Source organism: Zea mays, chromosome 6, assembly GCF_902167145.1.
Source record: "Zea mays cultivar B73 chromosome 6, Zm-B73-REFERENCE-NAM-5.0, whole genome shotgun sequence".
In the NCBI taxonomy this organism is placed as follows: domain Eukaryota; kingdom Viridiplantae; phylum Streptophyta; class Magnoliopsida; order Poales; family Poaceae; genus Zea; species Zea mays.
The window spans coordinates 136,954,845-136,973,413 of NC_050101.1; the positions used below are offsets into that span (position 1 = coordinate 136,954,845).

The 18,569-nt window shown below is 45.2% G+C and overlaps 1 protein-coding gene across 1 annotated transcript; it reads left to right on the forward strand.

The window, feature by feature from the left end:
* Window positions 1-6,163: 6,163 nt before the first annotated feature.
* On the forward strand, window positions 6,164-9,365 carry LOC100286099 (pyrophosphate-energized vacuolar membrane proton pump). Its single transcript, NM_001158987.2, has 4 exons — window positions 6,164-7,066; window positions 7,450-7,829; window positions 7,919-8,807; window positions 8,915-9,365. Exons 1-4 carry the CDS (start codon window positions 6,245-6,247, stop codon window positions 9,119-9,121), a joined length of 2,298 nt encoding a protein of 765 aa, NP_001152459.2. The 5' UTR covers window positions 6,164-6,244; the 3' UTR covers window positions 9,122-9,365.
* The last annotated feature ends 9,204 nt before the right edge of the window (window positions 9,366-18,569 follow it).

Here is an 18,569-nt window from a genome sequence, read left to right on the forward strand (position 1 = left end):
CATTTTAAGAGCTAAGCAACTTATTTTTCAAAAATTTAAGTTGAGCCTTTTGTTTAGTGTAAACATCCTCAAAAAGCTTAATGGCATGCACAAGTTCATCTAAGGAGGCCTTTCCCTCACCATCACACTCATCATCACTATCATCACTAGAGGATGGAATACTTTATATACCCCTTGCCATAAGGCATTTGTGAGATGACCGCGAAGAGCATGATGAAGAGTGGTGGTTGCAAGTCCTTGGAGGATCATCTTCGCTTGAAGAATCATCCCAAGTCTTGACACTAGTAAGTGCATTGCCTTTGCTCCTCCTCTTCTTGGGTTCGGCCGAATTAGAGCAATTATCCTAGAAATGGCCCTTCTCCTGACATGCGAAGCATCCTCTCTTTTTTTGTTTTTTCTGTCAATGTTAAAGAGAAGATCTTCGACCTACAGGGGCACACCCATTAGATTAGTTTTGTGAATCATCCTCATTACCTTTCGAACACGTCAGACTGTTTCTTCGTCCTTGGAGGATGATGTTAAGGCTTGATCATCATCTTCTTCATCATCATCATCTTCACCTTCTTCCTCTTCTTCACTTGAGGAACTTGAGCTTGGAACCTTCTTCTTGCCTTTCATGTTTTTGTGTTCATCACATGCAAAAGCATATGGCTTTGAAGAAGTTGGCTCCTCTTCTTGACCCATTTTCCATGACATCTCAAATGCCACAATTTTCACAATCACAAGTGTCGGGGTCATTTGGCTCAAGTCTTCCCATTGTGAAGAATGGTGATGATGCTCCCATATTTTTGTTCAGGTAATCGGGAGATGATCTTCCTCACAATGTCCACATCGTCTATCTTATTAATGCCAATAGAATTGAGCTCATTAATATCAATATTTAAACATGAATACATGTCTCCAACAAGCTCATTTTCTTTCATAGCAAAATAATTGTGCCCATTTAAGACTATATATCGTTTTTGCTCACGGACATTTGATGTGTCATCATGGCCAAATCTCATTAGCAGTTTTCAAGGTAAATACTTGATTGAAAATTTCTATACTAAGAGATTCACACAAACAATTTTTAGGTCTAGCATTTAAATGAATTTCTTTTTCGCCACTCATGGTGAGCTTCTCGTGATTCTTAGGTGGTTTCATCTCGTCGTGAGTGACTCTCCAAACACCTAGATCAATCGCTTCTAGGTAACAAGTCGTTCTAGCACTATAATATGGGAAGTTAGTGTCGTCGAAGTGTGGTGGCCTATGAGTATCCATCCCCTTTCTCTAAAAGTGTCGGTTGTATTAGCGGTGAAACTAAAATGTTTCAAATGAGCCAAACCAGGCTTTGATACCACTTGTAGGAAACAGTGACACCTAAGAGGGGGTGAATTAGGACTTCTAAAACTTCTTTCTTAACTAGGCTATAAATAACTCCCTAGAACAAAACCTATGCAAATAATTTATTAGATTGTGCAAACTAGGTTTTGTCTATGTGTTGTTATCTGTACCGCAACTGAGTTATGCAACCTAAGTTCCAATCCTATATAATCTACACTAAGAATAGTAAAGGTTGCAACTTAAGTAGAGAGAGTAAATGTAGATGATTAAAGAGCTAGTAGAGAAAGCAAACTCTTGTGGACGACACTAGTATTTTTACTGAGGTATTCAGAACCACACAAGGTCCCGACTAATCCTCGTTGGTGCCCCTATGCAAAGGGTAGCCCACAAGAGGGCCAAGCACCATGGACGAGTAACTTTGTAGAGAGCCACGTGCCTTCTCCATGTGCAAGTGGTGCTATGCTTCCGACCTTCTCTCGAATGCTCCCCGTCGTCTTCATTATCGAGCTTTCGGCCAAAACTTCGCGGTCCTCGTTCCCTCCAGTACACGGTGGCGACCGTAACACAAACTCGATTGTCACGGTCTCGCGAGACTCTCGCCCCACTCGATACAATATTACAACGGCTCGTGCAAGAGTCGAGGGTTGTGGTGGGTTTTTTCTTGCCTCACTCAACTAACTAGCATTACACTAGAGCAAGTGCAATAGCGGTCTAACTAGCCTAAGCAACTCGCAAAGCACTTATACTAATCACCGGATGAATCTCTTATGCACTTGTGTGTTGGAGCTCTTGGAAAGGTGCCTCTATGCTTGGGATATGTTTCATGTGCTCCACACACCTCAAATGGCCGGTGGGAGGGGTATAAATAGCCTCCCCCTCAAATAGAGCTATTGGATAGAAAGCAACTTTTTCTATCTACGGGCACACCAGACATGTTCGGTGCCACTGCCATGTTAGCCAAACATTGAGAGGAGTTGCTACCAACTGTTGATAAAGCTGCCGGCGATCGTTGGCCAGACTGTCCGGTGCACACCGGATAGTCCGGTGCTCCAGCTCCTGAGAGTCCATTTGTGGAGCTCTCTACGCAGGTTGTCCTGTGCACACCGGACAATCCGGCGGTTTCACACCAGACAGTCCGGTGTACCACCAGTGTGCTGACTGACTGTCCTTTTCTTGTATTCTTCAAACTTTTTCCTTGGGCTCTTTTGGTCTTGAGTCTTGGACTTGTGCTTGATATTTGTTAATCGTCTAAGTATATTTTAGGTCTTCTTTTGAGGTGTTGCATCCTCAGAGCCTCCGACCAATCCTCTTTTACATCCTGTGAACTACAATCACAAACACTTGAGGAACATTAGTCCACAAGGTTATGTTGATCATCAAACACCAAAATCAGTTAGCCAAATGGGTCGGGTTCCATTTTACTTACACATCTCTGTCATTATCATGGTCATGGGGAGGTTACTCTTTAGCCCTTCTAAGGATGTCTAAGACCCTAAAATTGATTTTGTATATTCGATTACTTGGTTTTAGGCTTGAGGGTTGCATGATATATGTCCTTAGTGGATGCATTCATAATTTTTTGGAAGATTGCAAAAAGGATCCTTAAGATCTTTATGATAAATAGCATGAGACTCGAGGACTACACCTAATGGGTGTGCTATGTAATAAATCACATGCCATTTGAGGTAATATTTAAAGAAAAATTCATGGTTTCTCTCAAGAAGAGTACTCAGATACTACTTGAGTCTACTTGGCAATGACATAAATATTCAAGAAGACATAAAAGTTCACCCATGAAGAGCTTAGGGGCTTTGATGGACCAAGATCCTAAGGGTTCCACATGGGCTGACTACCTAGCAAGGAGATGGCCAGCCCATGAGCTACTAGGAAGGCACAAAAAGGTAGCCTAGCTTCCTCAGTAAGAAAACTAACCTCGTTAGCCAAAGGAAGGATAATGTTTGTAATAGGATTTGATCTCTTATATCTTAGTTGACTAGGACTATAATTGTGCACCTACCATTTGGACTATATAAAGAGAAGTAGGGTGCATCTCTTATAACAAAACATATACAACAATCCAAAGCAAGGCAATCCAACATATAGTACATAGGGTATTACACTATTCAATGGTCCCAACCTGTTTAAATCATTGTATCACATTAACCATCAAGTTTAGTTTTCCATCAATATTTACTAAACCTTACTTTTGATAACCCTATAGTAAGATTGTCGATCGTTAGACACCGATAGAAGGAAATTCATGAGCTTTGAACAAGGCAACCTACCTCTGAGATTTGGATGACCCTTTGTCCATTAAGATCATGCTTAAACCTTGCTCTTCTTTGCTTCCAAGTGGGAAAGGTGAATTTAGGCCAAGATTAATAATCTCTTGAAAAAAATTATACGGATTTGGAGAGTAATTTGAGGAATACATGAGATGTTTGAGTTAGAGGAACTTGGAGCAACTAGCAACCTTCATCTTTCGTTCAAAGTTAGGATTTGAAGTAAGAATTAGGGAGGATGAAAAGGGGATTTATTGAGCTCACCTAAGAATGGATATAAAGGTGGCGCTCGCCACCTTCTCCATGAGATGCTGATGTTAGATATTCATTGATATTTTTCTTCTTTTCTTTCTCTTCTTTACCTTCCCTCTCATGTTCTTGTTTGCTCTTGACTTCTCCACTTGTGAGAGAGAGCATGAGTGAGTGAGTGAGAGTAGGTGAATGGGAGAGCTGGACCAGTAGATGGAGTTACCCCATTTTGAGATTATAGGTAGGGCCAAGATGAAGGGAGAGAGATAGCTCATCCAAATTGATTTTGCTGACTAAGTGATTTAATAGACAGTTCGTCAGGAAGGTAGACTATCTAAAAGAAGACCGAATTAGGATTTTGGAATTGAAGGAAGATGGATCTTGAAGCCATTAGTTCCAATTGTACAGTTGTTAGAAACCTTCATAGAGTTGGGGTACTTCTTGGGTGATATCTTGAAGAATTTCACTGAGTCAACTATAAAGTTGACTAAGGATGAACTAGTTGACTTGGGTTGATTGGAAAATTTCATGAGAGTTGAGAACCAGATTTGGAGACCTTGTACTATATAAGATAAAGCAATTGCCTTTGTTGAAGTGATAAAGTTGTCCTTCATCAAAGAAGAGGTAACTAGGGCTATGGTGTAGTGCCTCGATGGAGAAGATTCATGATTCAACCATTTCATGAGGTGGATTAAGGGCTTGGGTTAAAGTCCAGGGAGAATTTGGTGAGGATCTTGGGGTTCAAGCGACATGTCTAAAAAGATTAAGTTGGAACTATCATTGGGTTATGACAACTAAACGTTTCATATTTTCAATAGTTTGGAAACGGTGTAACGAAATATAGAGAACTTATAAAAGGGTTCCAGAAGTATGATCGTACAAGCATATGTGTTTCGTAGTCCTCCAAGGTGCATTTCACTCCTTGAATTTCCATAACCAACTTAAAAGTTGAAAATGTCATAATAGGGTGGCAACATGTGAGTCATCTCAGTAAATTAGAATGCTAGATGCTAAATTTATTCTTTTTTAAAAACACATTATAGGTGCAAACATCCATATATGCACGCACCACACTTACCTCTACAAGCACCTCCAAGATACTAAAATTGTTGGTAGATCTCAAGATTGACAAAGCCACCATAGGTGTCTCATTGTCGATGGGAGCAATATCGTTTACCACTGAAAGAATAGCACTATTAATCATGAAATAAATCTAGGAAAATGCGAGCACTTGTGTCAAATCAAAATTTTGAATCCGGGTGGATTGGTTCCACCATAAGGAACCCAAAACCAACAAAGCTATCATTTTGCAATGCTATCCTCCAAAATAAACTATAGGAACAATTATAGTGATTTGTTAGCTAGATCGCAAGTCACGGATAACTCTCTACTCTTCGAAACCGGTGGCTAGAAAGAAGGTAGTCCACGTAACTTCTATGACCGGAAGAAAACGTGAATGCATACATAAGGATAGCTATAATGAGCTGTCTAGGAGAGAAACACTAAAAGGAAAGTAGGTGACACTTCTGTCGCATTCGATGCTTTTTCTCCGAGTTCTCGCCCTTTAAATCATGGCTTCATCTTAAGTTGTCCAAGTGTCATGCTTCAGACAATTATCGTTCATGCATCTATCATGTATTTAGAAGTTCATTATGTTTCTCTCTTCTTTTGGTGAATGAGTACTAGAGAGGGTTAGCTTTAAACTTTTTATGACGATATAATAATATCTTATGAATGTAAGACGGTTTATTCATGAACCTATCAATAGACTAAATTTTTGCGGGTTTATAGATAACCCACAAAAAATTAAAACAGCAGGTAACCTACCTTGCATCTCTAACATCATCCCTTGCTATCCTAAGGTTTAACCAAACATGCATCTCATCTTCATACAACGTACCATATATGTGTTTGAACTTTATATATTAAGATAGAGATATCTAGGCCCGGTATCTCCTAACACGTTCAGCAACTTTTTCTCCGAAAAGCATGAGGCAGCGACAAAATCAGTTGCATAAGCAACAAAATCGTGAACACATCACAGCACAGCACGAAGCATTCACCGTACAGTCCCTTCTGTTACTGTGTCTCCAACAAACGGTCGCGTTAACAGGTTGCCACTCGGTGGCCGCAAGTAAGCATGACTAATTCGTTCATTTAAACCCTTTAAAATGTAGGATATTATCATGCTCACTAGTTGCTAACCTTCATAATGTCTCATCAGAGGACATCAGAGGACTGATTTGTGATACACACCGAAACCAAGGCGTGCGCCCGTAAGTTGTTATACACCCGTTTCCCTTCTTTTTTAAACCCCCCTGTTTGGTCATCACTACTCTTCCCAACATCTTCCCAACAACTCCCTCCATCGTCTTGAGGCGTGCGCAGCCATGGCTGTCCTCGGCACCGCGGCGGTTGAGGTGCTCATCCCGGTAGCGGCATTGGTTGGCATCGCTTTCGCGTTGTTGCAGTGGTATGTGGTGGCCAGAGTCCCCGTGCCTTCGCACGCCGGCGAGGACGGCGGTGGAGGAGGCAATAAGAACGTGAGGGAGGAGGAGGAGCATGTGGAGGAGGACGGCATGGACTACCTTCTCGTGGAGGCCCGGTGCGCCGAGATCCAGCGCGCCATCTCCGTCGGCGCCACGTCGTTCCTGCTAACCGAGTACAAGTACCTGGCCGTGTTCACGGCGGCGTTCGCGGTGGTGATCTTCGTGTTCCTGGGTTCGGCGCAGCGGTTCAGCGCGCGCCCTGGGCCGTGCGCGTACGACCCGTCGCGGGAGTGCCGGCCGGCGCTGGCGAACGCGGCCTTCAGCGCGGTGGCGTTCCTGCTGGGCGCGGCGACGTCCGTGCTGTCCGGGTACCTCGGCATGCGCGTGGCGACGTTCGCGAACGCGCGGACGGCGCTGGAGGCCCGCCACGGCGTGGGGCGCGCCTTCGCCGCCGCGTTCCGGTCGGGCGCCGCCATGGGGTTCCTCCTCGCCTCCAGCGCGCTGCTCGTGCTCTACGCCGCCGTCAATCTCTTCGGCCTCTACTACGGCGACGACTGGGGCGGGCTCTACGAATCCATCACCGGATACGGCCTCGGCGGGTCCTCCGTCGCGCTGTTCGGCCGCGTGGGCGGCGGCATCTACACCAAGGCCGCTGACGTCGGCGCCGACCTCGTCGGGAAGGTCGAGCGCAACATCCCCGAGGACGACCCTCGCAACCCCGCGGTACGCACGTAACTGTCACGCTCTCTGCATGCAACGTCATGCTGTCTGCTTCTGGTTGCTTTGATTCATCATGCCCTACACGTACGTATCTCGAAGCAACATCGATCACCGCTGTATGGACCCACACCCATTACTCGTGTTCCATTTTTTTTCCTGCTACAGATAATTATTAGTAAAATGGAATATAGGTCGTGCCGGCCGTACATGCGTACACACGACAGTCGTCCACGGTACACAGTACATCACACATATACGACATGCAAAAGCTCCGACAAATCTCACAAACACACACACATATATGCTTTCCGTACACGTATTATGGTCGTCCCACAATGTACATGTACGTACCTGATGCCGTGCCGTATATGTGTGATGGACTGTAGGTGATCGCCGACAACGTGGGGGACAACGTCGGCGACATCGCCGGGATGGGGTCGGACCTGTTCGGGTCGTACGCGGAGTCGTCCTGCGCGGCGCTCTTCGTGGCTTCCATCTCCTCCTTCGGGGCGGAGCACAACCTCACGGCGATGATGTACCCGCTGCTCATCAGCGCCGTGGGCCTGCTCGTGTGCGCGATCACCACCGTCGTCGCCACCGACGTCACCGAGGTGAAGGGCTCCGACGAGGTTGGGCCGGCGCTCAAGCGGCAGATCCTCATCTCCACCGTGCTTATGACCGCCGGCATCGCCGCCGTCACCTTCCTCGCCCTGCCGCCCAGCTTCACCCTCTTCGACTTCGGCAACGACAAGCACGTCAAGAACTGGTACGTGCATGTCAGATTTCAAGTTTATTATCTGATTAACATCTGCTGCTGCATGCCCTGATGATATGAAATCACGCTTGAAACTGCAGGCACCTATTCATCTGCGTGTCGGCCGGTCTGTGGGCGGGGCTCGTGATCGGCTACGTCACCGAGTACTTCACGAGCAACGCGTACGGCCCGGTGCAGGCGGTGGCGCGGTCGTGCAGGACGGGCGCGGCGACGAACGTCATCTTCGGCCTGGCGGTGGGTTACAAGTCGGTGATCGTGCCCATCATGGCCATCGCGGCGGCCATCTACGCCAGCTTCCGCCTGGCGGCCATGTACGGCATCGCGCTGGCGGCGCTGGGGATGCTGAGCACCATCGCCACGGGGCTCGCCATCGACGCCTACGGGCCCATCAGCGACAACGCCGGCGGCATCGCGGAGATGGCCGGCATGCCGCACCGGGTCCGGGAGCGGACGGACGCGCTCGACGCCGCGGGCAACACCACGGCCGCCATCGGCAAAGGCTTCGCCATCGGCTCCGCGGCGCTGGTGTCGCTGGCGCTGTTCGGCGCGTACGTCAGCCGCGCCGGGATCACGGCGGTGGACGTGCTGAGCCCGCGTGTGTTCGTGGGACTCCTCCTCGGCGCCATGCTCCCCTACTGGTTCTCGGCGATGACCATGCGGAGCGTCGGAAGCGCGGCGCTGAGGATGGTGGAGGAGGTGCGCCGCCAGTTCGACACCATCCCGGGCCTCGCCGAGGGCCTCGCCGTGCCGGACTACGCCACCTGCGTCAGGATCTCCACCGACGCCTCGCTCAAGAAGATGATGGCGCCGGGCGCGCTCGTCATGTTCAGCCCGCTCGTCGCCGGTACGCTCTTCGGGGTCGAGACGCTCGCGGGGCTCCTCGCCGGCGCACTCGTCTCCGGCGTCCAGGTCGCCATCTCTGCCTCCAACAGCGGGGGTGCATGGGACAACGCCAAGAAGTACATCGAGGTCGTAGAATAGAACGTATTTATTTCTTATATCCCTCCCTCTCAACGCAAGTTGACCATGCAGGCCGGCGGGGAGGAGTAACCAAGCAACCATTGTCTCTCCTGCAGGCCGGCTTGTCGGAGGAGGCGAGGTCGCTGGGGCCCAAGGGATCGGAGGCGCACAAAGCGGCGGTGATCGGGGACACCATCGGCGACCCGCTCAAGGACACCTCCGGACCGTCCCTCAACATCCTCATCAAGCTTATGGCCGTGGAGTCGCTCGTCTTCGCGCCCTTCTTCGCCGCGCACGGTGGCATCATCTTCGACCACCTCTGATCAATGCATGCTGCTGACGTTCCATGGCAAAGGCGCCGGCTGTCGCCGCAAGCCGCCTCTTTGAATTTGCCGTGATCAGTTAGTAAGAATAATCGTCGTGTATGTAGCCTGTAACAAGTAATGCCAGACCACCAGAGTTGGAGGCTTATTCATGTCTGGCCCTCTTATCTTACCCTTGAATATGTTGCTCGGTATGCTGCAACTGCAATACAAAGCGCGAACACTAGTCGGCTAGTCGCTGGTCTCTCCTGCCTGCTAAAGCATCGCGCAACTACATATGCTGCTAGAGAAGTGACAAGCCTAACCTGAGACTGGTTCATAAAGAAGTGAGAAGATTTGGAGAAAATTTTGGTTTTCTAAATATGACCTTAACCTGTTCACGAAAGATAGTATAACGCAACACCGAAAATCGTCAGCCATCGATCACCAGACCGGTGTGGTATCATCTATCATCCCAAATTGAGCGACCATATTAAACAGAAGCCCTATGATATAGGGTTTGAAATAGAGGGCGAGGTCCAATCTTCCATGAGGTATAATAATTTGATTGTGTAGAGATCTCGACGTTGATGATACAAGGCTCCGAACAAACGGATGCTCGCAATCTCTACACCACTGCTCCGTTGGTTATCACCCGTCACACTAGAGTGACCTTGCCACGAAGGCTTACCCCTGCAAGCAATATCAAGAACACAAGCAAGAACAGAAGCATGTAACTAAAATTATGTTGATTACGAGTTGGGGTCTCACTAACCGATGAACAGCGAACCGTTCAATGACGATATGGTCCAAAACCCCCAAACCCTAATGTGGTGGCGGCTGATGATAAAATAGAGGTTAGGGTCATACGTGACCCCCTGATCGCACCTCTATTAGGCTCTAACGTGATACACAGCCCAATGGCCCAACGGACGGTGTCACAACATCAAAATAGAATCTGAATGGTAACTTGTTTTGACGATTCTTGTTGACTCCAGATGAATTGTAAGGTGGTTCCAGTTGGATTGGAAAGCTTATCTCCTTGACTTTCCATCCATATAAAGCCCATCCTAAGTAGAGTTTGGATTCATCATGGGCGTCCGTTTTAGCGCAGACTGGTCCTAGATTCCGAGGTGAAGACGAAGTTAAGTCGAACTTGGCTTTCTCTTGTCGTGAACGTCCTAGCTTCTCCTACTTCACATATTAGCCTTTTCCAAGTCCTTGATGGTCCTCTCCAAGATTCCTAATCATCAAAACAACTATGGCACCAAGTGTAAGATCTAAAACATAATTGATTAGGTTAGAACGAACCTAGAGATTTAGCTCTCGTGTATGTGCTCGTGTTGTCGGTCCATGCATTGTTTGTATGGGAGTGATGTCCTCATCATCCTCCCCACTTAAATTTGAGTTATGCTTGACTTAGGCGGTGGCCAAAGGGGTGGTCAAGCAACCATATTATGTGCAAGGCCTTTAGGCAAAAAAACATATGTCACTGATTTCTGCCATATTCTGGACATCATCTTTTTACGATGATTCCCATCAGCTCCGATCATATTTTGACGTGGGACTAGTTGGGCTGGAAAGCTTATCTCCTTAGATTTCCAACGGTGTCTAAAACATAAAAACGGAGTCTGTGTGTGGCCATATAGTTAATGTCCATGTACTCATCATTCTCCCTTGGTTTTGAGTCATCCTCGACTCAAAGTAGTTGGTGTCTGCACCAGATGTTGTTGTAGGTCTTGACATCATCCAACCTTGCTCCCCTTCTTGAAGTTGACCCTATTGTTGCAAAACATACAAAGAAGGACAAGTGGAACTAGACATGATATGGATATCTTTAACACAGTCCTCTAGTTGATCATATTGTTCCATGATAAAAGGAGAATTCATATTTGAACAAATATATACTCGATGTACCATATATTCTCCTTTCTAGTTATATCTTCCAATAACATGATACATATGTTTAGATAACCATGGCAATTCAGCACTAAAATAAAGTTTTCAAAAAAGTCAACGACGTCATATATTTAAGAACAGAGGGAGTACATTCTTTTATCAATATGTACTCTCTATAAAATCCCACAGCAACTTGCATGGCATCGTCTAGTTACTATAGAGAGCAGAGGCATACAACTCCTATTTCAGTAGAAAAATTACAGCATCAATAGAAAAAATGTTAAGAGGTACCTAGCCCTACCACTAAAATTAAATCGACGACGAAAACCTAATCGAGAGCCCTGTTGTTTGCAAGTCGAACTGTTTTCTCAAGCCTATATAATCAGGAGACCAACATTGGGTTTTTTATATTCCTCCCCTTACTTTGGACTCTCTCCTTGTTGCTACCCCTAGTTTTACTTTGTGCTTAGTTTTTCCCCTCCATTGCCAAACTACCATAAGTGATCTCCTTCCACGTTGTTTCCGTCAAACTTCGGTCCAAACGTCTATTTGGGTTACTATCACACCCGGGTTTCGGGGCACCAAGACCCGGGCGCGAACAATCACCAGGTGTGCTGGGACCAAGTCTCACACATATGATGATTCATGGCACAGGATCGAATGTCACATCTTTACTATATAATAGGGGTTCTATACAAAATAAATAAATGATTACATTATAAGGAGACAATAGTCCAGCAACCAAAAGTTGACTGGGAGACGACGACCTAGACCTCTCACAAACACATCGCAGCATCCTCCATGCACCTCATCCTGTGGTACTTGATCTTGACCTGTGGGGGGGGGGTGTGAGACAGCAAGAGTGAGCTCACATACGTTCATCGCTCAACAAGTTGTGGGGAATAATGTGCATGAACTCGCCAAAGGTGGGAGCTCATGTGAAGTCTAAGGCTTACCAAAGAGGATGGTTAGAGCTGAGCATTGCTTTTAAAGTTGGTCAAAATTTTATTAGCAATTACTAAGTATAAGTAAATACCAACCCAATTAAGCAGTAGAACAAAAGTAACAACCTCACCTGCGATGCAATGCATATGACAAATTGAATTTAGTTCCATAATATAATCATGTGAGTGTCCGAGCTGCTCATGACCGTGAGCACGGCTAGTATACCAGTTTTACACTCTGCAGAGGTTGCACATCTTTACCCACAAGTCATGTTACCATCTGCCAAGAGACGGCCAATCCCATACACCTCTACCGAGGAGGCGAGGCAGGGTAACACTACGAGGCCTTTACAAAGTTCCACTAGCTTCAGAAAACCCGCTACAGTTTATAGGAAGCTCCAATGCAGGAATCCCTCGCATGACCGCCATCGCAGTAATATCATCCCAAGGGCCTCCCTACACTGACCACTCCCCTACTGCCCTTGCCCCTTTCGGGTAAGGTAGTCATCCACTAGCTTTCCTAATTAATCAGCCAAGGGCGTCCCATCAAACCCTTGTGGTAGCACTGTTTTCCCGGGTGGTTCTCCATGTTCCAATTAACATAATGATCTTAACATGAACAGTAAATAACAACTGATAATAAAATATAATCATGAATAGTAATGTGTATCTCTATACCCAAAACCACATAAAGCAATAGCAGGTACTACCCAAAGATTCAGTGGTGAACAAGGTATAAAGATAGTCAAACTAGGGTAACCTATTGGGTCCCATCAAAATTAACCTATGCAGATCATTATGATTAATCAGAACATGACTGGGTAAAAAGAAGTGATCAAAGGCACAACTTGCCTGGGACTTGAGATTCCAGGTACCAGGATGATCTTCACGTGACTCGTGTCCTCACTGCTAGTCGTAGCAATACAAACGAAACATGGTATAGGCAAAATTAACATCACACCAAACATAAGCACAAACTGAATAATAATAATCTACGTGTTGCTACAAGATCGTGGGATCGAGAACCGCTAAATTCGGGGCTACGATTATGAAGTTATGGTTTTCCGAAGATCCATGTGGTTAAATATAGAATAGACTAAGTGCAACATTTTAACCTATATTTTATGACAAAACAAAGTTACCAGATAATAATAAATATTATTGTGAGACTAATGCAACTATAATGGATCAAAACAGAGTTACGATTATTGAGTTATGAATTTCTGGAGTTATTGAGTACCTGGCATAGACTAATTCAGATGCATAATTTTAATTCATGTTTCATTGCTAAACAGAGGTACTAAGTGGTAGACAATATTAAAACAAAATTAATGTCTCTGGAATGAATTAATTTGGAGCTAAAATGAATTTAATATGAATTATATAAGTTTCTGGATTTATTTCTAAACTAAAAATCATTTTTTGAATTGTTTATCCCCTTTATTCACTGATCGGACTGGGGACACTATTCTACAAAAGACCAGGGGCTAATTCGTATATTTCTCTAAGACTCACATCCACCCTGCGGGGATGGCGGGTTGATTGCATGGAAATGTAAGGGTTCTTTTGCAAAACGCGTTGGCTGAAGGGGTATCTTCGTCTGTGGGCCGTTGGATTACGATCGAGCGGGTTAGATTAGATTCAAACCCCACTGAACCGGTATGCAGTCCTAGCCAACCGATTTTGATCAAACGGCCAGGAATCCATCACGAAAGAGGTACGCGATCATCAATCTAAGTCGTACGCATATGATCCGACGGTCCATCCTTAAAGCGTGAAGGCAATGGAGTGATTTAATCGGGTCCGCCCATTGAGCATCCAACGGCCGAGGTCGAACCAACCTCCCACCGACCTGAGTCCGGTGCCACCGACGACCAGCGCGGTGGCGCCATCACCGGTGAAGGTCGGGACACGATTCTAGCGCGTAAACTCTCGGAGTATCGGTGTTACATGCGAAGGAGACGATGGCGAACTCAAGAGAGGGGCACTTACCGACTGTGGTGATGGAGAGGGGGTCAGCCACGACGATTGGCGGCACCCAAGCTACGGCGAGCAATTCACCGAGACTTGGTTACGCCCCGAGTTCCGATGTCCACTGTATAGTCTCCACGAAGCTCGGGGATGTTCCTAAACCCGAAAGCGAGAACACAACGACCGTGTAGGCTTGATTATCCTACGGCGGATCTATGGTGGTGGCGGCGCTCTCGAGGGTTGATGGAGGATGGCTCAGGTCAAGTCGATGGGTCGAGGTGGCCACGGGGCGCCCATATTTATACACAGGAGAGAGCGTTTGTTATGATCCGGCCGACAGAAATCTCGGCAGCTTCTGTTGCGCGGGCATGGCGCGTGAATCTGGTGAGGAAGAAGGCCACCGGAGCCGGGTCCACCACACAGCGAGTGCAGTTGGTCCGTGGGCAGAAGCTCGACTGGCTAGTGGGGTCCGCGGCTAGCGCCCCAGAGGCGTGGACGCAGAGCCGGCCAGGATTCGCGGACGGCCACGGCGCGACTTCTGTTTTAGCGCCCGCAGCGTTCGGACCAAAGGAAGGGGATAGGGCTGACAACAGGGGCCCACCGGCAGAGGTCTTGGGTGAGACTGGCGCGCGCGCAACAAGGGCTGAGAAGTGGGCCCCACACGGCGGTGACACAGGGCGCGCTGGCGTGACCGCTGGCGGGCTGCGCGCGTGAGAGTGGAAATGGGCCGGGTGAAGCAGTTTCGGCCCATGTGCTGAGATGAGAGATTTTTATTTTCTGCATTCTAATTTATTTTCAGTTTTCAAGTTCAAATTGAAACATGATTTTCAAATTCTATTCTAAATGCAACATCCACAATATCGACATGAATGTAGATTATATATTTTTATAAATCTATATATTTATATTAATTATTTTATTCCCTTGTTTAGTTAAAGGCTCAAAATGTGACATCCACTCATTTTATTTCATTTTAGGAAAGAAATTACTTTTGAGTATGGGATCAACTTTCAAGTTAACTAAAACTAATATCCATTGCCCTACTCATTTCGGGAAAATAATGTATTCTCTTTTACCAAGAGTCACTTAATCTTTAATATATTTTTATTTAAGAGCATTTTTTTAAATTTCATGAGGAGAATATCTTATCCTACTAGATTGAAGATATTTCTATTTTTTCTTATGTTCACTCAATTTCTTAGTGTTACTTCTTATAAAAGACATAGAAGGAATACATGAACTCCTAACACATTTTAGGGTTTACAGTTACGTAGTTTTCATTGTTACATCTCTAGGATGTTGTTACGTATCTGGGCTACCGTTGCAAAGAAAAAAGAAAGGCAAAAAATAGCCAAAAGATGGTTCCAAAGGAATCAAACCCAAAACCTTACCGAACAAACAAAGATGATACCAACATCACACTATGGGACGTCAGTTGAATTATATGATATATATCTACTATTTTCTATAATATAAATGAATTATTACACACATATTGGTAGAAATTATAATTTCAACAACATGTATCTAAAATATGGCCTAAAATATATCTAAGAACCCGTGTACTATTCAAAATGTACCATTTTGTTATCTAAATGTTATAAAGTTACTTCATGTATATATGTGTTTTGGGATTATTTACTCATTTCAATGGTCTATATTTCTAACTTTTGTCTATTATTTTGCTTCAAAAAGCACACCAACCATTCATCTAACCGTTACAAACTTACTTCATGTAAAGATGTCCTCTTTTTGGACAATTTACTATTTTCTATGGTTCAAATGCCTTTTCAAGCCAAAAATAAATAAATACAAATGTGGTAAAAAATAGAGAAACTTGGTATGGAGTCATAACTTGGTCCTAGTTGCTTGAGATAAAAAAAGATGATTATACAAAAGTATGAATATAGGTGCTTCACAAATGAACACATCTCTCACTACTTTTCGTAACATTCAACTGCAACTTCACAGTTTGAGCTATATTTCTAGAGTTTATCTATTTTTTGCTTACAAAGTGAACCAATCATACATCTAACTGTTACAAACTTACTTTATGTAAATATGTCCCTTTTTTAGACCATTTACTAATTTCTATGGTTCAAATGCCTTTCCAAGCTGAAATCAATAAATAATAACTAAAAGTGGTTAAAAAATAGTGAAACTTGGCATGGAGCCATAACTTGGTCCTAGTTGCTTGAGATAAAAAACTAGATGATTATAGAAAAGTATGAATATAGATGCTTCACAAATGGACACATCTCTCACTATGTTTCATAACATTCAACTGCAACTTCATAGTTTGAGCTATATTTCTAGCTTTTATCTATTTTTTGCTTCAAAAGTACACCAAATCTTCATCTAACTGTTACAAATTTACTTCATGTAAAGGTGTCCCTTTTTGGACCATTTACTAATTTCTATGGTTCAAATGCCTTTCCAAGCCGAAATAAATAAATACCAAATGTGGTCAAAAAATAATAAAACTTGCTATGGAGTCATAACTTCGTCCTAGTTGCTTGAGATAAAAAATTAGACGATTAAACAAAAGTATGAGTATAGGTATTTGATAGTCGCCTAGAGGGGGGGGGTGAATAGGGCGAAACTGAAATTTACAAAAAATAATCACAACTACAAGCCGGGGTTAGCGTTAGTAATAATAAATGAGTCCGCGAGAGAGGGCGCAAAACAAATCGCAAGCAAATAAGGAGAGTGACACGAGGATTTGTTTTACCGAGGTTCGGTTCTTGCAAACCTACTCCCCGTTGAGGAGGCCACAAAGGCCGGGTCTCTTTCAACCCTTCCCTCTCTCAAACGGTCCCTCGGACCGAGTGAGCTTTCCTTCTTCTCAATCAACCGGGAACAAAACTTCCCCGCAAGGGCCACCACACAATCGGTGCCTCTTGCCTCGGTTACAATTGAGTGTTGATCACAAGAGCAAAAGAGAAAGAAAGAATGCGATCCAAGCGCAAGAGCTCAAAAGAACACGGCAAATCTCTCTCGCTAGTCACTAAAGACTTGAGTGGAATTGGAGAGGATTTGATCTCTTTGTATGTGTCTAGAATTGAATGCCTAGCTCTTGTAAGTGGTTGAGAAGTGGAAAACTTGGATGGCAATGAATGTGGGGTGGTTGGGGTATTTATAGCCCCAACCACCAAATGTGGCCGTTGGGGAGCCAGTCTGCTCGATGGCGCACCGGACAGTCCGGTGCACACCGGACATGTCCGGTGCCCCTGCCACGTCATCAGTGCCGTTGGAATCTGACCGTTGGAGTTCTGACTTGTGGACCACCCTTGATGTCCGGTGGCGCACCGGACAGCTCCTGTTCATTGTCCGGTGCGCCAGTATGGGCAAACCTGACGTCTGCGCGCGCTGCGGCGCATTTAATGCCTCTGCAGGTAGCCGTTGGCGCGGGATAGCCGTTGCACTGGAGTCACACCGGACAGTCCGGTGCACACCGGACATGTCCGGTGAATTATAGCGGACGAGCCGTTGGCTTTTCCCGAAGCTGAAGAGTTCCTGAGGCCGCTTCTCCATGGCGCACCGGACACTGTCCGGTGTACACCGGACAGTCCGGTGAATTATAGCGCGAGAGCCCCTGGAAATTCCCGAAGATGGCGAGTTCGAGCTGGAGTCCCCTGGTGCACCGGACACTGTCCGGTGGTGCACCGGACACTGTCCGGTGGCACACCGGACAGTCCGGTGCGCCCAGACCAGAGGGCCTACGGTTGGCTCTTTGCCCTTTTGTTGAACCCAACACTTGGTCATTTTATTGGCTATGTTGTGAACCTTTGACACCTGTATAACTTATACACTAGAACAAACTAGTTAGTCCAAAGATTTGTGTTGGGCAATTCAACCACCAAAATTATATAGGAACTAGGTGTAAGCCTAATTCCCTTTCAATCTCCCCCTTTTTGGTGATTGATGCCAACACAAACCAAAGCAAATATCGAAGTGCATAATTGAACTAGTTTGCATAATGTAAGTGTAAAGGTTGCTTGGAATTGAGCCAATAAAACTACTTACAGGATATGCATGGAATGTTTCTTTCTTATTTAATATTTTGGACCACGTTTGCACCACATGTTTTGTTTTTGCAAATTCTTTTTGTAAATCCATTTCATAGATCTTTTGCAAATAGTCAAAGGTAAATAAATAAGAGTTTGCAAAAAGCATTTTCAAGATTTGAAATTTCCTCCCCCTGTTTCAAATGCTTTTCCTTTGACTAAACAAAACTCCCCCTAAAAGAGATCCACCTCTTAGTGTTCAAGAGGGTTTTGATATACCATTTTTGAAAAACTACTTTCTCCCCCTTTTGAACACACTAGGATACCGAATGATAAAGACTTTTGGAAAGCACTTAAGTTTTTGAATTTGGTGGTGGTGGTGCGGTCCTTTTGCTTTGGGCTCATTTCTCCCCCTTTTTGGCATGAATCGCCAAAAACGGAATCATTAGAGCCCTTGAAGTGCAATCTTCCCCTTTGGTCATAAATAAGTGAGTTAAGATTATACCAAAGACGAAGTCCTTTTGCGTTTGAGCTTTTACTCTCTCCCCCAAGGATGAAGTCCTTTTCCTTGATGCTCATTTTTCCCCCAAAGAAGAGAGAGTTGCTCGGAGTGGTGGCGAAGTATGAGTTACGGAGTGGAAGCCTTTG